The sequence below is a fragment of the Nyctereutes procyonoides genome, unplaced genomic scaffold (assembly GCF_905146905.1).
Source record: "Nyctereutes procyonoides isolate TBG_1078 unplaced genomic scaffold, NYPRO_anot_genome, whole genome shotgun sequence".
Taxonomy (NCBI): domain Eukaryota; kingdom Metazoa; phylum Chordata; class Mammalia; order Carnivora; family Canidae; genus Nyctereutes; species Nyctereutes procyonoides.
Genome location: NW_026575131.1, coordinates 9,085,090 through 9,106,500, shown reverse-complemented (window position 1 = coordinate 9,106,500; position 21,411 = coordinate 9,085,090). Strand labels below are relative to the sequence as shown.

The following is a 21,411-nucleotide window of genomic DNA, read 5'->3' as shown; positions in this document are numbered from 1 at the left end:
CTGGGATTTCTTTCCTTGTGTGGTGTTCTGGGTACTGACTGGAAATCTCTGACAAGGAAACGTAGCTATCCCAACTTTGCAGACATCACATCGATTTTGACTTACTGAGGTGCTGGGTGGGGCACAAAGCGGGGAGCAGGGGGGCAGCTCAGCCAAGGAAAGTGGGGCAGCCTAAGCCTTCCATCTCTTCTGCTGCTCAGTTGCAGAGCAAAAAGGAAAGAAAGAGAGAGGCAGGGAAAACAGGAACAGAGAAAGCCACAGAGAGGAAGAGAGAGAAACCAGAGACCAATGTCCCCTTTCTGCCTTTCAATCAAGATGAAAATTAACATACATTGGCAACATAGGAATTGGCCTCAAAGTTATTCTGTGATCAAAAGGACAGTGACTAAAATATTCCCTACATAAACCGAAAGAGGTGGGTGTTAACATCCAAAATGGTGGCAATGTTGTAGTTCATTGGCAGTTGGGCCCTTGGAAGCTGTGCATGGGTATCTGTCAGGTGCATCTGTCTAGACAAGAAATCTCATGTGCTTTCACCACTAATCCCAACCACAGGGACAAGCTACCCTGGGTTAGGGAAGCCAGTCTGGAGTTAGAATAATCACAATCAAAGCTTATGTTTGCAACTTACTGTGCCATTTATCACATACTTTTCAAGTGCATTATTGCATCTGGTCCACCTAGCTACAGGGTTATGAATTGGGATTATTCTAAGATCAGGTTCTTAAATGTGAGGAAAAAAATGTAACGTGTTGCAGCCCACGTGCAAAAATCAGTCTGTCTACACAAGGCCAGCAGCAAACGTGGCTGAAGGGACCTGCTCAAAGGATCATCCAAATGACGCTAACCTTGGGCAGGAAACCATGGAAGACACAGAGAGCCGTAGCATAGAAACATCTCACTCAGGGCCTTTAGGATTAAATTAAAAACCACTTCAAGTTGGCAGCGCATTGCAGACAAGTTTTAAATAATTTTTGGAAGTAAGGGGAAGCTTTTAGTTTACTAACAAAGTTGCCTCTGACCTTGGCCAAGGGCCAGGGTATAGATGGCTGGGTTTGCAGTTTAGTGTAGTATATCTAAGTGGGAGGTCTGTAGTTGCAGCTTGCATTTCCCAGGCCCTTGGTCAAAGAGGGTGTGGAAGACTAAATCTCAGAAGGCTTTATTTAAAAATTTAAAAAATAAAAATAAAAACAACCCTAAACTTTTCTCTGAGGTAGACCTTGGGACCTGGCCAAGGGTTCGATTACAGATCTCTCCTGCAATCTGCTGGAACCATCTTCCTTTGCATGAGTTCTAGGAATTAAGAGGAAGTGAGGGATGGCTCAATTCATCCCCCATCTGTTTTCCTATTTGCAGACTTTGGTGTAAAATGTGGCTTCTGTTGTTTGGGGACTATGACAACATTCTTTTGCCAGGAAAACTAAATAAATTAATTAGTTTGTTTCTGAAAGGTTCTTAGAAAGTGACCCTGCACATCTGCTGACCCTTGTGCTGGAAGGTCCTTGCCTGGCATTGTGAATCATCCTGATATTCCCAGACTGCCAGGGCCCAGAAGAACAGCTGTACAGCTAAGCTTCTGGAAAGCCCTCTGTCTCCCCCATCCTGGGCCCGGCAAAGTGAAAACCTTGGAGCTTTCCAAGCCTCTTCCCAGCCAGCTCTCTTCCAGATGAGCAGGAGGGAGTTGAGGGTTCATCTTTTCCCTTGCCAAGTTTAACAGCTTTCCAGGATTCTGGGCCACTGGCTCAATTTGTGTTGGGCAGTGGGATAACTATTTGCTGGGAACTCGAAAGGAAAGAGATGGACCCTAAGGAACAACCAGGGCAGCAATAGGACTGCATATGGATCTAAACACTCTGAAAGAAGAGGAAAGGTCCAGTTGTTCAAAGTCAACCCCTCAGCTACCAGCTGCTGAGTGGAAAGTATTCACTGGCTCTGGTCTGCTCAGGGAAAAGCGCAAAGGGTAGGGTTTGAGCAAGCTGGAGAGAAAGCAGAAGTTGCCCATTTGTTATTTTCTTAGCAAGGGACTCCCCCATCAGTCCATCCAAGTGTCTAGGAGGTCTGAAGCCAGGGTGCGGGCAGTACGGGTATCTGTGCACGCTTATGTGGCTGTGCGCATGCATATGCCCAGTTGTGTGCCATAACGAGCCAAATCCAAAGCCTTGGCAAAAGAGGACCCCAGGCTGGGCTGTCTGCCTAGGCTGGGCAGCTTGCTCAGCAGCCATAGAACAGATGGGGAGACAGGTCAACGGCTACCCCACAGCCTCTGGCCTCTACTGGTTGTCCTCGGCCACTCCACAGTATCTATTACTGTCCCACCAGAGGGAAGGCGCCAACAGAACCAGACCCTGCTTTCCCACAGCGGCTGAGAAAGGCGCCCTCCCCATCACTGGCCTGTAGGGGGTCGTGGCTTCACCAGCATGAGGCTAGGACAAGCAGAACAGCCAGCTTTCTCTCTCAGCACAGCCACACCATCCCCCTGGAGACACTGGGGAAGAGCTATCCCACTCTAAAAGCAGCCCAGCTTCTCTGAGCTCCCACCCTCCCGCCTTCCCACCTCTCTGGCACCCCCGCCCCCTCCCATACCCCACCCTCAGGCAGCAGGTGCAAAAAAACAAGATCCCCAACTCTTACCTGGTTGTGCCACATTCTGCTCTCTCCCCTGGAAAGAAAAGTACACATTGATGTTTAATCGTTTGTTGTTGTTGTTGCTGATTTTAACCAGCAAACATTCATCTTTTTCTAAAGACAAGAAACAACTGAACTTGATTATTTGCAAAATGGGAGATCTAATTACGCCTAAGTAATGGTCTGCTGGAAAGAACTGAGTCTTATTAAATCCCCAGGGCCTCCTATCTGTAAGGCTATGTTCACATAAATTTCATTTTGTATTGTTCACATACATTTTTTTTTCAGTGATTTTTCTAACTGCAGCCTGCTGGCCACTTGCATAGAATCTTCTGGGAACCTTAGTAAAAATGCAGATTTGGGGGCTTTCCCATGGGCCTCCTGAATCAGAGTCTCTGAGCTAAGAAGACAGGAATCTGCATTTTTAACAAGTCCTCCAGGTGATCCCTTTTGTGCATGCCAAAGCTCAAGAACCCACTCGCTGCTTTCTATCAACAAAGGTTGGTTAGAGTGTCCCTCATATGTGTGGCCCTGAAGAGCAGCAGCCATAAGACACCTCTTGCTGTTCCTAAACCAGTCACACCCCTGCCCCCACACCCCTCCTGCCTTCATTCCCACTTGAAGATCTTCCTGCTTCCTTCACTGGAAAAGAAAATCAGTAAGACAGATCTTGGCATGCCTCCGTAAGACGCACTCACCTACATGTGCCTGCCTGTCCACCCTCTACCTCTTCTCCTCTCCAGTATTCTGGAGAAGCGTCCCGATTCTGTCAAGACCCAGCCCTCGTTGTGCTCTGGGTCCCAGCCCCTCTGCTGTTCTCCGGGGCTCTGTTTCTGCAGGTGCCCCGCCCCCTTCCCTGATTATCACCAATCTCTTTTCTTCTGGATCCATTTCCAACAGCATATAAACATGTTCTAGAATCACCAATCTCTTTTCTTCTGGATCATTTCCATCAGCATATAAACATGTTCTAGATAGGTATAACCTAGCTTTGAAGCCTCCCCTGGGCCCCCCTTTTCCCTCTAACTCCATCCCTTTTTCTCTCCTTTACAGCAAAGCCTGCTGAAGGAGCTGTCTGGGAGGCATTGTTGCTTCCCTTGTTCACCACACTGAGGTTGGCTTCTGGCCTCACCATCCACAGAGCCTGCCTGTTCCGTGTGGCCGAGTCCACTGTCTTCTCTGCCCTTCCCTGATTTCTCAGCACCATCACCTCAGCAAATCGCTCTCTTCCTCTTACAAAGCTTTCTCCTTGATTTTCACAACCCTGCATGTGCCCAGTGTCCCTCCTGCCCTCCAGGCTGTTCCTCGGTTTCTCTTGCTGTCTCCTCACCTCCCCAGGCTCTGACCTCTAAAGGAGGGGATGCCCTCGGAGGTGTACCTGAACAGATCTCTTCCTACACACCCTCTCTGGGTAACCTAAGTGCTTACCAAGGACTCCCTAAATCTTATCCCCAGATCTTCTATTTCCCTGGAACCCCAGACTACTGGCCACTGCCTTCTTTTGAACAGCTCTATCAAAGCATAATTTACACAGCATAAAATTCACCCATTTGAAATGTATGATTCAGTTATTTAGTAAATATTCAAAGTTATGCAACCATCACCACAATTCAATTTTAGAACACTTCCTTCACACAAAAAAGATCCTTTCTGCCAATTCACAGCCACTCCTTCTTCCCATCCCCAGTCTATGGTAACTGCTAATCTACTCTCTATGTCTATGGATTTGTTGATTCTGGATATTTTTATAAAAATGGAATCATGTGGGGTGCCTGGGTGGCTCAGTCAGTTAAGCGTCTGCCTTCGGCTCAGAGTCCTGGGATCGAGCCCCACATTGGGCTCCCTGCTTGGCGGGGAGCCTGTTTCTCCCTCTCTCTCTGCCTGCTGCTCCCCCTGCTTGTGCTGTCTCTCTGTCAGATAAGTAAATAAACTCTTTTTAAAAAATGGAATCATGCAATCCACAGTCTTTTGCATTTGGCTGATTTCATTTAGCATATGCTTTTGAGGTTTATCCATACAGCACGATTCAGTACTTCATTCCTGTTATGGTGCAGCAGAGAATCTCTAGGCCAGAGCTGTCCAATAGAAATATAATGTAAGCCACAATTTCTAGCAGCTACGTTACAAAAATCGAAGAGAAATAAGTGAGATTAATTTTAATAACATATTGTATTTAACTTAACACATGAAAATGTCATTTCAACATATATCAATATAAAAACTCATAAAATATTTTTTTGTATTAACTCTTTGAAATCTGGTATTCATTTTACACATCCTAATTCAGACTAGCCACGTTTCAAGTGTTGGATAGTGGCCGCATACTGGATAGCTCGACTCTAGAGTCCCATCCAGCATTCACATGAAAGGACTTTTTAGAAGAGAGATCTGAGTATTTATGTTCTCTACAGAAAACAAGACTGAATGAGAACAGGGACAGAAATGAGGGGAAGAAGAGAGGAACAGAGGTCTGAAAATAGAACCTGAAGGGAATCAACACACAATCCTGACCAATGCCACAAGCAGTTACAAGAGTGACTGCAATTAGTTGAAATGAAGCCAAAGACCAAAGCAGGAAAGGAGAAAAGTTAGGCAAAATGGAAATATCTCTTCTGCTTACTGTGATTATGTGTCTGGAGCCTCAGTCAAATTCCCACCAGATGTCAAGTGACAGTTTCGCATAGACCTAAGACCTCGAGTTGCAGCTAATGCAACCCATGAAAGAGGTCAGCCAATGGCCTGTACTATCAAGCACACCATTTCCTATAGTTAGCTACAGTTAGCTGTAACTCTGACTCCATAGGGAACCTGTGAGGTGTTTCCTGTTCCACCCTCTCTTGGTCCCAAAATCACACAACCCTCTACGTGCTCGCTATGGTCCAGCCACACTGCCCTCCTTTTACTTCTGACTCACTGTGTTCCTTCCCAGTTTCACACACGCTGTTCCCTCTGCCCTGACACTCTTTCCTTCATCCTTCCATCTCTGCTTGAATGTCACTCCCCTCTAAGGCCTTCCTGCTTACCCAACCTAAAGCAAGTCTCCCCTCCTGCGTCCCATCCCCACCCCCATATACACAGTTGTCCTCTATCTCCATTCATGACACTTACCACGGTTATAATTCTTTATTTAGTAGTTTGTTTACTGTTTGGGGTCTGCCTTCCTCATGAGGGCAGGAGCCTTGTCTGTCTTATGTTCACTGTACCCCCAGTCCTGGCTGAGCAAAGCACCTATGCTTTTGGATAATGAATGGACAGATAAGGGCAGGAAGGGAATAAGTGGGGAGGGATGAATCTAAGCATTCAAGTCCTGCAGCGGAATGTCAGAAATGCTCAAGGCAGACTTGTCCCTAGCACAGAATTGAACATATTCCCCTTCAGCTTTAAACTCATATTCTAGCTCTCAAGAACCACATGATCAACATCTTTTGGAATCTGTTTTCTCAACTTGTAGCAAATATCGGAAATCAAAAATTTTCTACCCTTCACCTCCTGAGATCTGTTGGGATTTTTAAAAACATATTTTATAGTTAGTGGCTCAGTCATTTTCAGAAGGGTCAGACTGTCTGGTCCTGGTGGACACTGGCTCCATAATGTGCTATTAAATCTTGGTCTGAAAAGGTTATGTCCCATTCCTTTTATAGACGATGTACTATGCATTCTTGAAGAGCTATAGTAAACTGAAAAGCCACTCGTATATTGGTTATAAACCCTGGAGCTTACAGACTACCCAGAGCAGTAAAAAGGTCAGAGATCTAAGATTCAGACATGATGATAAACTAAGAATCCTCTGGCCAATAAAACAGCATAGCAACAGCCAAGGGGCATATAGGGGTGTGTTCTTGTTTCCAAGATGTGGCAGTGACACAACAAGGAATGCTGATTCACAGGACACCTAGAAGCTTTTTGACTTGTGTGTCTGGGATCAACCATGTTAAAAAATTTGCTTCTAAGTGAGTGCAACTCAAAAGACCTTGTGTTTCCACTAACTCGTGGCTTCTCTGAACTATGCTGTCAAAACAGTCCTTGAGAGAAATGGATTACATGATAAATTTCATTTTTTTTTAAAGGCTTGTATAAGATGAGCACGGGTGTTCTATGTTGGCAAATTGAATTTAAATATTTTTAAAAGAAATATATTTTTAAAATAAAATAAAAAATGATAAAAAAAAAATAAAAAGGCTTGTAACTTCTCAAAGTATTCTGCTTGGCCATGGATTTCTTACCTGTTTCCAAAATTTCCAGAGTGTCCCTCCCAATACAAAATAGCCCTCTGAGGACATAAAAAGTCTACTGGTGCAGGTGTAACCCTACCCCAGCCCACTCCCAGAAGAGCTTACTACTGAATGGAAGAGTCAGTGTGTGGAGGTAGAGGTGAATCTTCGATCGACAGTCAGCAGAGTGAAGGAGCAGAGATTCGGTCTGCACAATTTTTTCATGCACCCGTTGTCCAATGGGCAAGAATCTGACCAATGTAAGTCAATGCACATCCTCCCCTTTCACACAGTGAAGGAAGAGTATCCACATCGACCCTTATCAGGCAGCAAGGATACAGAAGAAACTCCAGATTTGGTCTCAGCTGCAGTTCTTTTCAGTAATTTGGTAATTTATTAACTTTAGAAATAACAGTGTACCTGTGTTCATTACTTATGACGAATACACCCTACTCAGTGATGTCAGTAACAGGAAATACTGGATGTAGAGTAGAACTAACTGTACTATCCTTGCAAATTTCCCATAAATCTAAGCCTATTTTATTTATTTATTTTTAAATATTAATTAATTAATTTATGAGAGTGAGAAAGAGAGAGTACAGGGGCGGGGCAGCAGGGTGGGGGGTGGTGTGGAGAGAAAGAGACAGAATCCCAAGCAGACTCCATGCTGAGTGCAGATCCCAACGTGGGGCTTGATCTCATGATCCTGAGACCATGACCTGAACGGAAACTAAGAGTTGGATATTCAATCGACTGAGCCACCCAGGTGCTCCTAAAACAAAGTCTTATCTTTTAAATAAAAACCCAAAGTCTCTTCAGCATCGACCAGTCTAACAAGACCCATCCCAGTATTCCAAAGAAGCACAATGGCTTTTTTCCATGGCTGGCTTACTAGAGAACAGGACTCTGGAGATTCTTCTCAATGGCTCTTCCTTAGCGGCCCTTATACCTCAGAAGTTGCATTTTCCTGCGGTTTTTCATGCTATTTGGCCTAAAACTCAGAAGGAGGACTGGTAAATCATATCTCAGAGCAAGGTGGAGCTGAAGGCTAAAGAAACTTGGAAGACCAAATTGGTCAGGAGTCATGCCAATCCAAACTAATTTTTATTATTTCATTAAGGCTATTCAGGCAAGGGCAGTAATAAAAGGTTGCGTCAGATAGCATGCATGGGTGAGCTGAGGAGAAGCACTTTCTAATCTGGGATCTTAGTTTTTAAACAAATATCTGGCTTTCTAAATCCAGGGCACCCGATTTTGAAAATATAAGTAACTACCAACTCATATGGACCTGCCTTTTGGTGCATGGCTCTGAGAAACATCCCCCAGTCTGCCCTGGGGCCAGGGGCCATAAAACCAATCCTCCACTTCAGTGCTAGTTGTGGAAGCTGCCCCTGTCACCGTATCTGAGCTCCTCTCTAGGACTTTCTGGCTCTTCCCTTCCCTTCCATTCTCCTTGCTTTGGTGGTTTCTTTGCTGCCTTACTCCTTCGCAGCCCTGCTCACCTGGCCCAGTGTGGAAATGTCAGGATGGGCAAAATGGAGAGGGCTGTCAGGGAAAATGAAGAAAAAAAAAAAGCCATTGCAACTCACTCCTCCCCATTCTTACCCCGAGTCAATGAGTTTTGACAAGTGTATATATCTCCATACAACCAGTACCCAAATCAGGCTACAGGACATTTTCGTCACTCCCAGAAGTTCCCCAGCTAGAAGTCACAGAACTAATATATGCTGATAGAAAGAAGTCACATCAGTGACTGCCTGGGGTTGGGGGGGTGGGGAATTAACCTCAAAGGGTTACAAAATAGCTTTGGGGGTGACAGAAATGTTCTATATCCTGATCTGGGTTGTATATGTTTGTCAAAACTGATTTCTATGCAAAATGGGTAGATTTTACTGTATGTAAGTTATATGTCTATAGAGTCAATTGAAAAAAATTCTACTGATACTAGTTTCAAAACCCTGGTTATTTCTCCAAGTTCTAGTTATTGATCTCCAAGTCCTAGGTGTGACCAGGGTGATCCCTTCCTCTCCTGGATCATACCCTCAGAGTCTGCGGTGTTCACCTGGTCATTTAACCAGGTGTGTGACTTAATGTCATTTAACAAATGTCATTTGTTTTTTTTACAAATTCATGAACTGTTTCCATACTAGATTATAGGAGCCTTGAGGCTGTGAAACTATAACTTCTGTTTCCTCTAAAGCATAGGGTTCACAAAGGCCAAGCATCGCAGATCCTAGCTACCCACTTGATTGGTGCCGACTGGACAGTGTCAGAGAAGACTCGGTGGCCAGAGCAGAGCCACTAGAATGCGCACCCATCTGGAGAAGAGAGTGATTCAGTAGGGGGACAAGGACATGTTGTGGGTGGCAAGCCTCCACTGGCTAATGAGCGCCAGCCCCATGCCCTGCTCTGATTCTCATCTGTCACATTCCTCCTTCTCTGAAAAACTCGGTTGATCTCAAGCTGTCATCTTGAGATCTACTAGTATCATCACCTTGGAAATTCCCTCCATCTCTCTCATGTTGGGGTCCCCCATTTCCCAGACCCCATGCTGTTTTTCCTTTAGGTAGAGCACATTGTTCAGCCAACAGCCCTCTCCAACAGAATATAAGAATATATCTAGATGTGGAGCTCCAAGTAGCACCGAGCAACTTCAGAAACCCCAGGTCAGTTCCTCTCCGCATACCTGAGCCACACACCAGTTTCTAGGTCCACCAGGATTTGCTGCAGACCGTCCCTGACTTGGAGCCTAGTGCATGTCCTGATGACCTTTCCATTCAGTGACTGTTAACTGAGTCCCTACTGTGAGCCAGGCACTGTTCTAGGCACTGGAGATAAAGTGGTGAACAAAGTAAACAAGAAAGTTTATTGAAGTTTGAAGATATGATACTGTTGGGGTGGAGGTGTGACCAAAGGTAATAAGCAAATGAACAAATGATAAAAAGGATGGTTATGAGTGAGATGAAGAAAATCAAATGGAGAGAATTTTGGGACAGAGGTGGTGATTTCTTAAGGTTGGGGGGCAAGAAGAGTCTCACTGAGGAAGTGACATCTAAAGGATAAGGAGCCACCCACAGTGAGATCTGGGGTAATGACATTCCAGTCAGAGAGAACAGCAGATGCAAAGGCCCAGGGGCAGGAACAAGCTCAATGAGTTTTGAACGGCAGAAAGCTTAGTATGGCTGGAGCAATGATTAATGAGGTCAGGGAAACAGGCAGAGGTCAAATGATGTAAGGCTTCATGTACTATGAGAGCACTGGGATTTTATTCCAATTGGCACTGGAGACCTTTGGGTAATTTTAAATCTACTCCCCACAACTCTCAAGGATCAAACTTTTGCTTACATATATGGATTTTTATTTTTTGGACCTAGACTCCTGGCCAGGCACTCCACTAGTATTCCTGGCAAACAATATCTGCTAATGAGCATCAGTGCAAACCTCTGTGCTCCTGGATTCCCACTCCCTTCCCACTGGGGACCCCTTTCATCACTTTGCCTTGGACCCTCCCCGAAAACCCAAACTAATACTTCTGGTTGCCTCCTGTTTTCTGCAGCCAGACTACACCCCTTTCGGCATCTATACCAGCCTGCCCCATCCTGCCAGCTGACTCTGGTACCAGGCCTCATTCTGCCACATGCCCCATGTTAAAGGCTGAAATGTCTCAAAGGACCGCAACAAAACAAGCACCCCTCCTCACAGCCTCCACCGCCCAACCAACTCACCTTCACCCAGGGTCTGCTTGAGTAAGTCATGCTTGGCCTGTAGCTTAGTGATGAGGTTACTGCCGTTCACATATTCTTTAAATTTCTGTAAGACACAAGGCACAGGGGCATTACAGACAGTAGGGCCAAGTCACATGGTCTCTGCCTCTGGGACCAACCTCTGTGCAAGGGAGGTCAAAGGGAGATCACGTCACCCTCCAGGACTCCAGCATGGGGAGAAGAGGGGCCTCTGACCTGCTCCTCTGCTCTTCTCCATCAGCCCCCAGCTCTGCCAACCATGGTTCTCCCGCCTATGAATTTCAGGCCAGTTTGCGGAATACAATGAAAGCTCATGGGGAATGTGAGCAGTGAAAGGTGCTTTTGTCAGGTGAGGACTGTGGGGTTCCCTAGCAGACGGCTTCGTTAGTCATCAGGCTCCACTGTGCTTCTGGGCCGCAAGCAATAAAAATAGGAATCATCTCTGGGGGCACCCAGCAGAGGCAAGAGTGCTTTATCAGATGTGTCGCAGAGGAGCCTCCTATCGAGCCTTTCTTTCATCTGGCCCCACTCTGAAGGAGGAAAGGCTCTGCAGGTCCCTAAAGACATTCCTATTAAAATAACCTGAACTGCGTTGGGGGATACAATTTTCTTCTTTTTATAGATGACACAGGTGAGGCTAGCATAGGGAACTGATTTGCCCAGGGGCCCTGGGACCCGAAGGTTGCCTCTAGTTCAAGCACAATGCACTTCAGAGCGGTACATGGGGACAGGACCCACCAGAACAGAAACTCATCCACCTGTGCCCAAATTCAGCGGGATCTCAGCCACACCTACACACAAGTACCAGCTTTCCTTGCCCACACCGTATCACCCAAACACAGGCCCAGAGCCCCCTCAACTGGGGCGTGTTTTGCTAGACTGTGAGCCACTATTGGTGGGGTCCACAGCCAATTTGTTTTGGGCTCCCCAGTGCTTATAGCTGTGCCTGGCATATATAGCCAGTGCTGAGAAACTGTGCCGAAGCCCTGACCTTGTAGGGGCTCACACAGAAGAGAGGACAGCTAATAAAGAAAGGGAAATACACAATTAGTCAGCTGCTGGTGAATGCTAGGAATAAAGATAAGGCAGGAATGGGGGCCTATGAACCAGGGCAGCCCTCACTGCAAAGTTGCCCTGGGAAGGTAAGCCTGAAGAAGCAGAGGAAAGGGCCATGTGGGTACACATGGGTACATGGGGGAAGGAACATTCTCAGCAGATGCAACAGCAATTGCAAATGCCCTGAAAATGAAGGCACAGGATGGTATGATTGCCCCATAGTTGCCAGCTAGTTTCTCACAAAGAAATCCAGTTTATTGCCCAAGCCAGAATGCCCAGAAAGGGGTGCAGAGGAGCAAACAAGTGAACCGTAGAGGCTTGAGACAGCCCAGTATGACCTGTAAAGGAGCATCTGGAAAATCACTGAAGACATTGTCGCACTGAAGACAGTTGTAGGGTAAAGGCCCATAGGATGGGGGCTGACATGTGAACAGATCAGATTGGGATCATCCCACCCTGGCCCCAACTTGATAGGTTTCTGGAATAGCAGGGCTGGCAGGAGGTGGCGTGTCCTCTCTCCTCAGCCATAATCCTTCTTGGGTTCTAGGACCTAGTCTTATTAATAAGTACTCCTTCTTGCACCTGCAGAACACTTGGCAGTTTTCAGGCTTATACCTTTGGTCCTCATCACAATTCTGGATAGCAAAAGTTTGGGGAGGGGCGTTGTCATTCCCATTCTAGTCAGATGTCTCCATCTGAAGCTCCATCTGAAGCTCAGAGCTGTGGCCACTTGGTATACACCTTGAGCAGATTACTCCCTGCCCTCCTCAGGGTAAAATGACAGTAGACTCAGCTTTCTCCAGGTGTGGTGTGGCCTCCAACCTGGCTGGGGAGAGGGTCAAAATGTAGATTCCTGCTCAAGAATACTGGCAGTCCCTAATTTTATACCTGAAGAAGATACCAGACCGATTCAGATATGTTCAAATTTCCAGGGCCCACCTCTGGCTGGGTAGTATGCTGGGAATCTACGTTTTTAATAAGCTTACTACATGATTCGAATGTGTACTTCAGTGTGATAACTGCTCTTCTCTAGGCTCTCTGTGGATGCTTCCAACACCCTCTGCTCTTATCACATGTTTAAAAATTCACCATAAGAAGCACAGCTGAGGTATAAGCAGGTATTTTCCCTATCATGCCCTGCTGCTCCTGATAGTTGAAGCTCTAACCCAAACAAATAATTCACATCTCGGTGGGTTATTTACTGGTGAGTGGAAGTTATACCCCAGGGCTCTGGGGCCTGTGAACTCTGCCTACTTTTTTCAAGCTTCATCCAGGCTTCAAATATGACCCACCATGGAAAGAATGCCATCAAATTGTATTGATGTTTGCATTAAAAGGAATATTATGTCCTTTAAAATGCCTAAAACAGGGGACCCCTGGGTGGCTCAGCGGTTTGGCGCCTGCCTTTGGCCCAGGGCGCAGCCCTGGAGTCCCAGGATCGAGTCCCACATTGGGCTCCTGGCATGGAGCCTGCTTCTCCCTCTGCCTGTGTCTCTGCCTCTTTCTCTATGTGTATCATGAATGAATAAATGAATGAATGAATGAATAAATAAATAAATCTTTAAAATAAAATAAAATGCCTAAAACAATGTCACAACATCAAGTCATGAGATGTACTAGCCAACCAGGTTGCTAGATTAAATATTAAAATTAAAATATAACATCCATGACCCTTAATCATCAACATTGGTGAATTCTGTCTTTTAATTTTCAGTAGGATAGACCCTCTTCTCTGCTTCTACCACCCAGATTTGTTTCTGCTGCCAACATGAATTAAAGTGAATTAATATTCATTAATATTCATATGCGCTCCTTACTCAATCTCTGTAACACATAAAATTCTCTTTGTAAACACAGTAGGCCTTGAGTGGAAGTGGAGAACCCCAGAAATTGGCACAGGCTCATTCACTAAGACTAGTTTTATTATCTTTCTTAAAAACAACAAAGTCAAACAGTGATGACCAAGGAAATGCTATACATGTTTTTAACAAGGGATTGAACAAGGCCTATCACAAGTTGGAGCCGGACGTCAGAACTGGGTGGGTCTGTGACTAAATGACCACAATCTAAAAGTTCTGATCAGCGGATCAATTTCAGCCATGGCATGTTTTAAATAACTCTATGTTTGGCCTTGGCTCTGGCATACCCCCTAGTTTTTTTTTTTATTGACAAACTTGAAGGTGTGAAAGCCACACTCACTGAACCTGCAGACAACATAAGGTCTGAAGAGACAGCACATATGTTGAACAACTGGAACAAGACCTTGACAGTCTGGAGTCATGAACTAAATCCTTCAAGAGGAAACCTAATTGGTAACAAACATAAGACCTACCCAAGACATCACCTTTAGGAGGAAGGTAGCCTGGTTTAATGACAGTATGTAGGGAATAAAGATTTAACTGATAGCAACTTTAAATATAGATATATGTGTGTGTGTGTGTACTAAATATATAATTTTAGTTAAAAAAGAATATCATGAAAAATTACATGCCAACAAACTGAATAAGCTATAATAGTTTGAGAAGAATAGGCATTAACTCTTCTTTAAACGTTTGGTAAAATTCACCTGTGAAGTCATCTGCCTCTGGACTTTTGTTCATTGGGAGTTAATACCTATTCTTAAACTATTCCAAAAAGTGGAAGAGGAAGAAAAGCTTCTAGATTCATTCTATGAGGCCAACATTGCCTTGATATCAAAATCAGATAAAGATACTACAAAAAGAGGGATCCCTGGGTGACTCAGCGGTTTAGCGCCTGCCATCGGTCCAGGGCGTGATCCTGGAGACCTGGGATCTAGTCTCACATCGGGCTCTCAGCATGGAGCCTACTTCTCCCTCTGCCTGTGTCTCTGCCTCTCTCTGTGTCTCTCATGAATAAATAGTTTTTTTTTTTTAAAAAAAGATACTACAAAAAGAGAGAACTACAGGCTAATATCTCTGATGAACATAGATGCAAAAATTCTCAACAAAATATTAGCAAACCAAATCCAATCACACATTAAAAAAATCATTCACCACAATCAAGTGGGATTTATTCCTGGGATGCAAGGGTGGTTCAATATTCACAAATCAGTCAACACAATACATCAACAGAGAAAGGATAAAAGCTATGGATGAAGAAAAAGCATTTGACAAAGTACAACATCCAATCATGATTAAAACCCCTGTCAAAGTAGGTTTAGAGGGAATATACCTCAATATATTGAAGGCTATATATGAAAAACCCACAGTTAATATCATACTCAATGGTGAAAAACAGAGCTTTTCCCATAAGATCAGGAACACGACAAGGACGTCCACTTTCACCACTTTTATTCAACATAGTACTGGAAGTCCTAACCACAGCAATCAGACAACAAAAAGAAATAAAGGCATCCAAATTGGTAAGGAAGAAGTAAAACTTTCACTATTTGCAGATGACATGATACTATACATAGAAAACCCTAAAGCCTCTACCAAAAAACTATTAGAACTGAGAAATTAAATCTACCAAAAAACTATTAGAACTGAGAAATTAAAGGTTACAGGATACAAAATCAATATACAGAAATCTATTGCATTCCTATACATTAATAGTGAAGTAATAGAGAAATTAAAAACACAACCTCATTTATAATTGCACCAAAAATAAAATATGTAGGAGTAAATTTAACCAAGGAAGTGCAAGACCTATACTCTGAAAACTACAAAACGCTGATTAAAGAAACTGAATACAAAGGTAAAGATATTACATGCTCTTAGATTGGAAGAATTAATATTGCTAAAATTCCATAGTACTCAAAGCAATCTACATATTTAATGCAATCCCTACCAAAGTACCAACAATATTTTTCACCGAACTAAGACAAATAATCCTAAAATTTGTATGGAATCACAAAAGGTCTCAAATAGCCAAAGTAATCTGGAAAAAAAAAAAGAACAAAACTGAAGATATCATAACCCCATATTTCAAGATATACTACAAAGCTGTAGTAATCAAAGTTGCATGGTCCTGGTACCAAAACAGAATATAGATCAATGGAACAGAATAGAGAGCCCAGAAATAAACCCATAATTATATGGTGAATTAATCTACAATAAAGAAGACAATATGCAATGGGGAAAAGACAGTCTCTACAACAAATGATGTTGGGAAAACTGGACAGCTACATGCAAAAGAATGAAACTGGATCACTTTCTTCACCATAATCAAAAAATAAACTCAAAATGGATTAAGGACATAGATGTAAGACTTGAAACCATAAAAATCCTAGAAGAGAGATGGGCAGTAATATCTCTAACATCAGCTGTAGCAACATTTTTCTTGGTGTGTCTCCTGAGACAAGGGAAACAAAACAAAAATAAACTATTGAGACTACATCAAAATGAAAAGCTTTCTTCACAGCAAAGGAAACAACCAACAAAACGTAAAAGACAACCTAGTGAATGGGAAAGGATATTTGCAAATGACATATTTGAGAAAAGGTCACTATTCAAAATATATAAAGAACTTCAACTCAAGATAAAAAATAATAATAATCCATTTAAAAAACAAGCAGTAGACATGAGCAGTCATTTCTCCAAAGAAGGCACCCAGATGGCCAACAGACACATGAAAAGATGCTCACCATCGCTCATCTTCAGGGAAATGCAAATCAAAATCACAATGAGATATTACCTCATACCTCACAGAACAGTTAAAATAAAAAACATAAGAAACAACTAGTGTTGGCAAAGATGTGGAGAAAAACCCTCTTGCACTCTTGGTGGGAATACAAACCAATGCAGTCACTGTGGTAGACAGTGACTCAAAAAAATTAAAAATAGCATTACCATATGATCCAGTAATTCCACTACTGATTATTTAGCCAAAAAAAATACAAAAACACTAATTTGAAAAGACATATATACTCCTATTTTATTGCAGCATTATTTACAACAGCCAAATTATGGAAGCAGCCCAATGCCCATTGATAGAAGGATGGATAAAGAAGGCGTGGTATGTATCCACGCACACACGTGCACATGCGTGCACACAAACACAGTGGAATATTACTCAGCCATAAAAAAGAATGAAAACTTGCCATTTGCAACAGCATGGATAGATCTAAAGGGTATAATACTAAGTGAAATAAATCAGTCAGAGAAAGACAAGTACCATATGATTTCATTCATATGTGGAATTTAAGAAACAAAGGAACAAAGAAAAGAGACAACCCAAAAGCTAGACTCTTGAGTACAGAGAACAAACAGATGGTTACCAGAGGGGAGGTAGGATGGGGGAATGAGTGAAACAGATAAAGGGGATTAAGAGTCCACTTAGCATGATGAGCACTGAGTAATGTATAGAATTGTTGAATCACTATCTTGTACACCTGAAACGAATATAACGCTGTATGTTAACTATACTGGAATTAAATTTTTTAAAATAAAAATAAAAACAAATCAAAAAGAATATGATCTCAGGACATATGAAAAGCATTAGGGAGGAAGGAGTTGGAAGTTTAGTTCTATTCTGTGCTGTTTAGACTGCTGCTGACCTTAGAACAAGCATCAACAAGAGGAATATGTTCGGGAAAGAGCCTAGGATGCTGAGGCCACTCAAAATGAAAGCTTATGAGGCAGGATTTACAAAATCAGTTATATTTAGCCTGGAGACATCAAAACCCAGTTCCCTACCAGCAAGCCAAAGACTGTTTTGTGGCATTAATCTCTCTGGGTTGCCTCAGAGAACAGGATCAAGATCAATGACCAGAGATCCTAGTGAAACAGATTTTTGAAGATAATAGGAGGGAAAACATTATAATATCTACAGCCAGTCACAGGCCAAAACAAAAGGGCTATTTGGAGATGGAGGGAACTTTTCATCCTGGGGCTATTCAAGCAGAGACTGGATGACTTCTTGGGAGGGATATGACTGAATGAGATCAAGCATCAGATCTGAGGTCCCTTACAACTCCCAAATTCTATGTATACTAAACCCATGTTGAACTAAAGCCCCAATGCCCTTTATTCTTGTTCTTCCCCGCACCAACTGAATAGAATGGAAGTGACCTGGGATTTTCCATGAAGGGCTTACAACTCACCAGTAATTTGCATAGATTGCCCAGGACATGGTTTCCAAAGCCCACACCCCAAATTAAGACACCTCAACATGACAACCATACACTTAACTTTATGGCTGTTACCTAAGGGCTTGCCCATAGGTTCCATTCACCATTTTCTTCACATGTTACTGAACACAACTCTCTGGTTTTTTTCCTATGTTAGTTGCAATAACCGTCAATCCAGAATCAATGCTGATGCTCCCCACTGGTCATTCATTTTTTTGCATTTTACAAAGCCAAGCCAGGCAATTTACTTAATTTGAGAAGCATGTCGGGAAAATTTTAGCTCTAATTGACTCACATGGTTTTGCTGGCTTCCACTAGCTTGGGCTGCTCCCCAAAAGTCACTGCCAGCAGGTCAGCAGTGGGTTCTGGGTTCAAGAGGCCACTTACTGTAAAATAAAACATTTCTGTTTCCTGCTGGTTGGCTCTCCTTTTGGCGATGTTGATTTTGCTCATATAGGTCTCAGAGGCAGCTGACTTCACAGACTCTGTAGATCGACTGTGTTGGAAGGCGTCAGAGACATCGAAGTCCTCCACAGTCAGCATGTCCTGTAAGGTCTGCATGGTGGCATCCAGGGTTTTTCTAACCTGGAGAAACAGCATGTCAATAAAAACCCTTCAGCCTCAGAACACCTCTGACACCTCAAAGTCCTTTTCCCCCACTTTATTTCTTCTATGTAAAGCCTCTGAAAGGTGGGCAGGATAAAGATGATCATTCTCATTACACTAATGTGGGAAGTGAGGCCAGTGAGCTGGCTGGGGTGAGAATCTGTGTTGCCCAATATAAAGTCATTTTATTGAATTGCTTCTGCTGAAGAGAACCTTGGAGAATGTTATAGCAAACAAGGAACCTGGGTTTCTAGGTTTGTTTCTCTTTTCGTGATCATATAGCCCCAAACTAGCCCCTTCAGTGGGAGGCAGGTCTCTTGAAGAAGAATAACATTAGAAATAGCTCTCAATGCTCATCCAGAGGGAAGAGGGGACAAAATCTTGGTAGGATGAGGGGCCATCCTCAGTGGACAGACTTTCTGGCCATCTGCCCCTGACTTATCGAAAGGCTGACTGAGAAAAGAGAACTTGAGGAAGACATATGCTGAACCAGTCCTCCAGGACTCCAATTTCTCTCAAGTCAAGTGGGACCCAGGGAAGGCTACATGGGCAGAGTGCAGGAGCCCTGACCTCACAACATCCCTTCACTGACTTGTGCCCTATACTGTGATGGAGGATCACTCCAAAAACAGTGGAGAGGGCAGCCTGGGTGGCTCAGTGGTTTAGCGCTGCCTTCGGCCCAGGGCGTGACCCCGGAGTCCCGGGATTGAGTCCCACGTCGGGCTCCCTGCATGGAGCCCGCTTCTTGCTCTGCCTGTGTCTCTGACTCTCTCTCTACCTGTGTCTTTCATGAATAAATAAAATATTTAAAAAAAAACAGGGGAGAAATTGCCTCTATTTGGCAATTTGTTTGTTGTTAAATTATTGTCACTTGAAGTCTTTCTTGTTACTCAGATCTCAACTCACATATCACCTCCTGGTGACATCAGAGCCCTCTGACTACTCTTCCTTAGAGCACATCATCATTTGATATTTTGCATACTCATTCATTTGTTAGTTGCTTTGCTTTCATGTCTTATCTATCTTTCCTCACTAGAACATAATCTCCATGGGAGGAGGTACTAGGGTGTCTTGTTCACTGATTTTACTCTGCATCTAGCACAGTGTTTAGAGCATAATAGGTGCTTGAATAAAATAAATACTTGAATAAATATTGGTTGAATGAGTATTTGGTGAATGTATAAATGAACAGATCAGTTTTTTTCTAAGACAGCCTAACAGAAGTTCAGGTTCAAAATTAAGCATTTCCAGGATGCCTGGGTGGCTCAGGGGTTGAGTGTCTGCCTTTGGCTCAGGGAGTGATCCCAGGGTCCGGGGTCAAGTCCTACATCGGGCTCCCTGTGAGGAGCCTGCTTCTCCTTCTGCCTATGTTTCTGCCTCTCTCCATGTGTCTCTAGTGAATAAATAAATACATTTTTTTAAAGAATTCATTCTTTAAAAAAAAATTTAAGCATTTCCATAGTTATAAACGGCCTATACAGAGGAACATTTGCCTCATTCTCTCTGGGGCCCTAATTTCCAATTTAGACCCCATCAACATTGTTGCACATAGACTATTTGATGTAAACAACTGAAGAAGCTTCAGGGGAGGATATAGGACACAAACACTTTTTTCAGCTCCTCTCTCTCCTCAGGTGTGCAAAATAAATACATAATTCATTTCTGTATGATCTCCCCCCAGGGACAGCTTTGATTCATTATTATCCTGAGTGACAATCTGTCTTATGTCTCTCCTAGTTCTGTCCTTTGTGGAGACACAGAGCAAACCAGCCCTCTCTGCCCAGGACAGTGCTCTTGAGATATGAAGATGGGGACCATGACTCCCCATCTCCAGCTTTGATTGCACTCCTCAGTTAAACCTCAGGTAAACCTGCCCAAGATTTTAGGTAACATTCCCCACATCCTGGTGTCCTTTCTCCAGGAGCCTTCGGTTGATTGACATCTTCCCCGCATGGAGGTATCCAGGCTGGAATAGGATGTTTCCCATTTGGCTTTCTCAGTCCACATCAAAATAAAACCACCACAGCTGGTGCTTCCATTTGCATACTCCCAGTGGTGATCCTGTCACCGCTTTATGGGAGGCGTAAAGGCGGTAGGTAGTTCCTCGGAGCTCAGAATCCATGACACATTCAGTGTGCCCTGGGTTATTTCACTATGCATTTTAAAATACCTATAACTCTCTTTGATGATAAAAAGTAACATAAACTTAATGCAGATAATAGAGAAAAGCATAAGAAGAAAACAGAAATCACCTGTAATTCCTCTACCCAGCTATAACCACAATTAACATTTCAAAGTATTTCCTTCCAGGCTTTTTTCTCGTGAACACAGATACACACTGTGAAGTAGAACTCTGCTCTAGTTTACCATACTTAAGAGAATATCGAACAGAGTTCTATTTCTTGTTTGTTTTTCTTTAACATCTTATGAGCATCCCCCACCCAAGCCATTGAAGATTCTTGGTGTGCCCAGTTTTAATGGTCATGTAATAATCCATCTTTAAAAAAAATTATTTACTTTAGAGAAAGAGGCAGAGAGGGTGAGAGTGGGGGAGGGACAGATTAAGAAGGAGAAAGAGCATCTTCCGCAGGCTTCACGCCCAGCATGGGGCCCAATGCAGGGTCCCATCTCATGACCCATGAGATCATGACCTGAGCTGAAAGCAGCAGTCAGATGCTTAACCCACTGAGCCACCCAGGCACCCCCAGTCGTGTAATATTCCATTTTACAGATGACCACTAATTTCTTAAGTGTTCCACAGCCAGAGTTCCAGCACCAGCGGGGCCTTCATAAGGAAATTTGTTGTGGGGCAGAGGGACCCACTCACCTCCTCATTCTCTATCTTGAGAGTGGCCAGTCTGGACTGCAGCTGGTGGTACCGCATGAGCAATTCCGTCTGGACGGGTTGCTGTGCACTGACCTGGCACACCTGCAAAAGGACAGCCAGTGCCTGTGGTTGCCCAGTGCTCTCATCACCTGTGCAAGCCGGGACCAGGGGCCATCACTAATGTCCCTATCAGCAGTCGAGGAAACAGGCTTGCACCTGGCAACACCAGATGGGAACCGGGGATCTTTCTAT

The 21,411-nt window shown here is 43.7% G+C and overlaps 1 protein-coding gene across 2 annotated transcripts in view; it reads right to left on the bottom strand.

The window, feature by feature from the left end:
• Nucleotides 1–21,411, bottom strand: part of SRGAP3 (SLIT-ROBO Rho GTPase activating protein 3) — a 249,479-nt gene that overhangs the window by 44,891 nt on the left and 183,177 nt on the right. For both annotated transcript variants that reach the window (XM_055344234.1, XM_055344236.1), the window contains exons 8-11: nucleotides 21,160–21,261; nucleotides 18,114–18,311; nucleotides 10,562–10,646; nucleotides 2,632–2,659 (exon numbers count right to left, since the gene is read on the bottom strand). In XM_055344234.1, coding sequence (XP_055200209.1) covers nucleotides 2,632–2,659; nucleotides 10,562–10,646; nucleotides 18,114–18,311; nucleotides 21,160–21,261 — 413 coding nt within the window. The remainder of the gene's footprint in view (nucleotides 1–2,631; nucleotides 2,660–10,561; nucleotides 10,647–18,113; nucleotides 18,312–21,159; nucleotides 21,262–21,411) is intronic.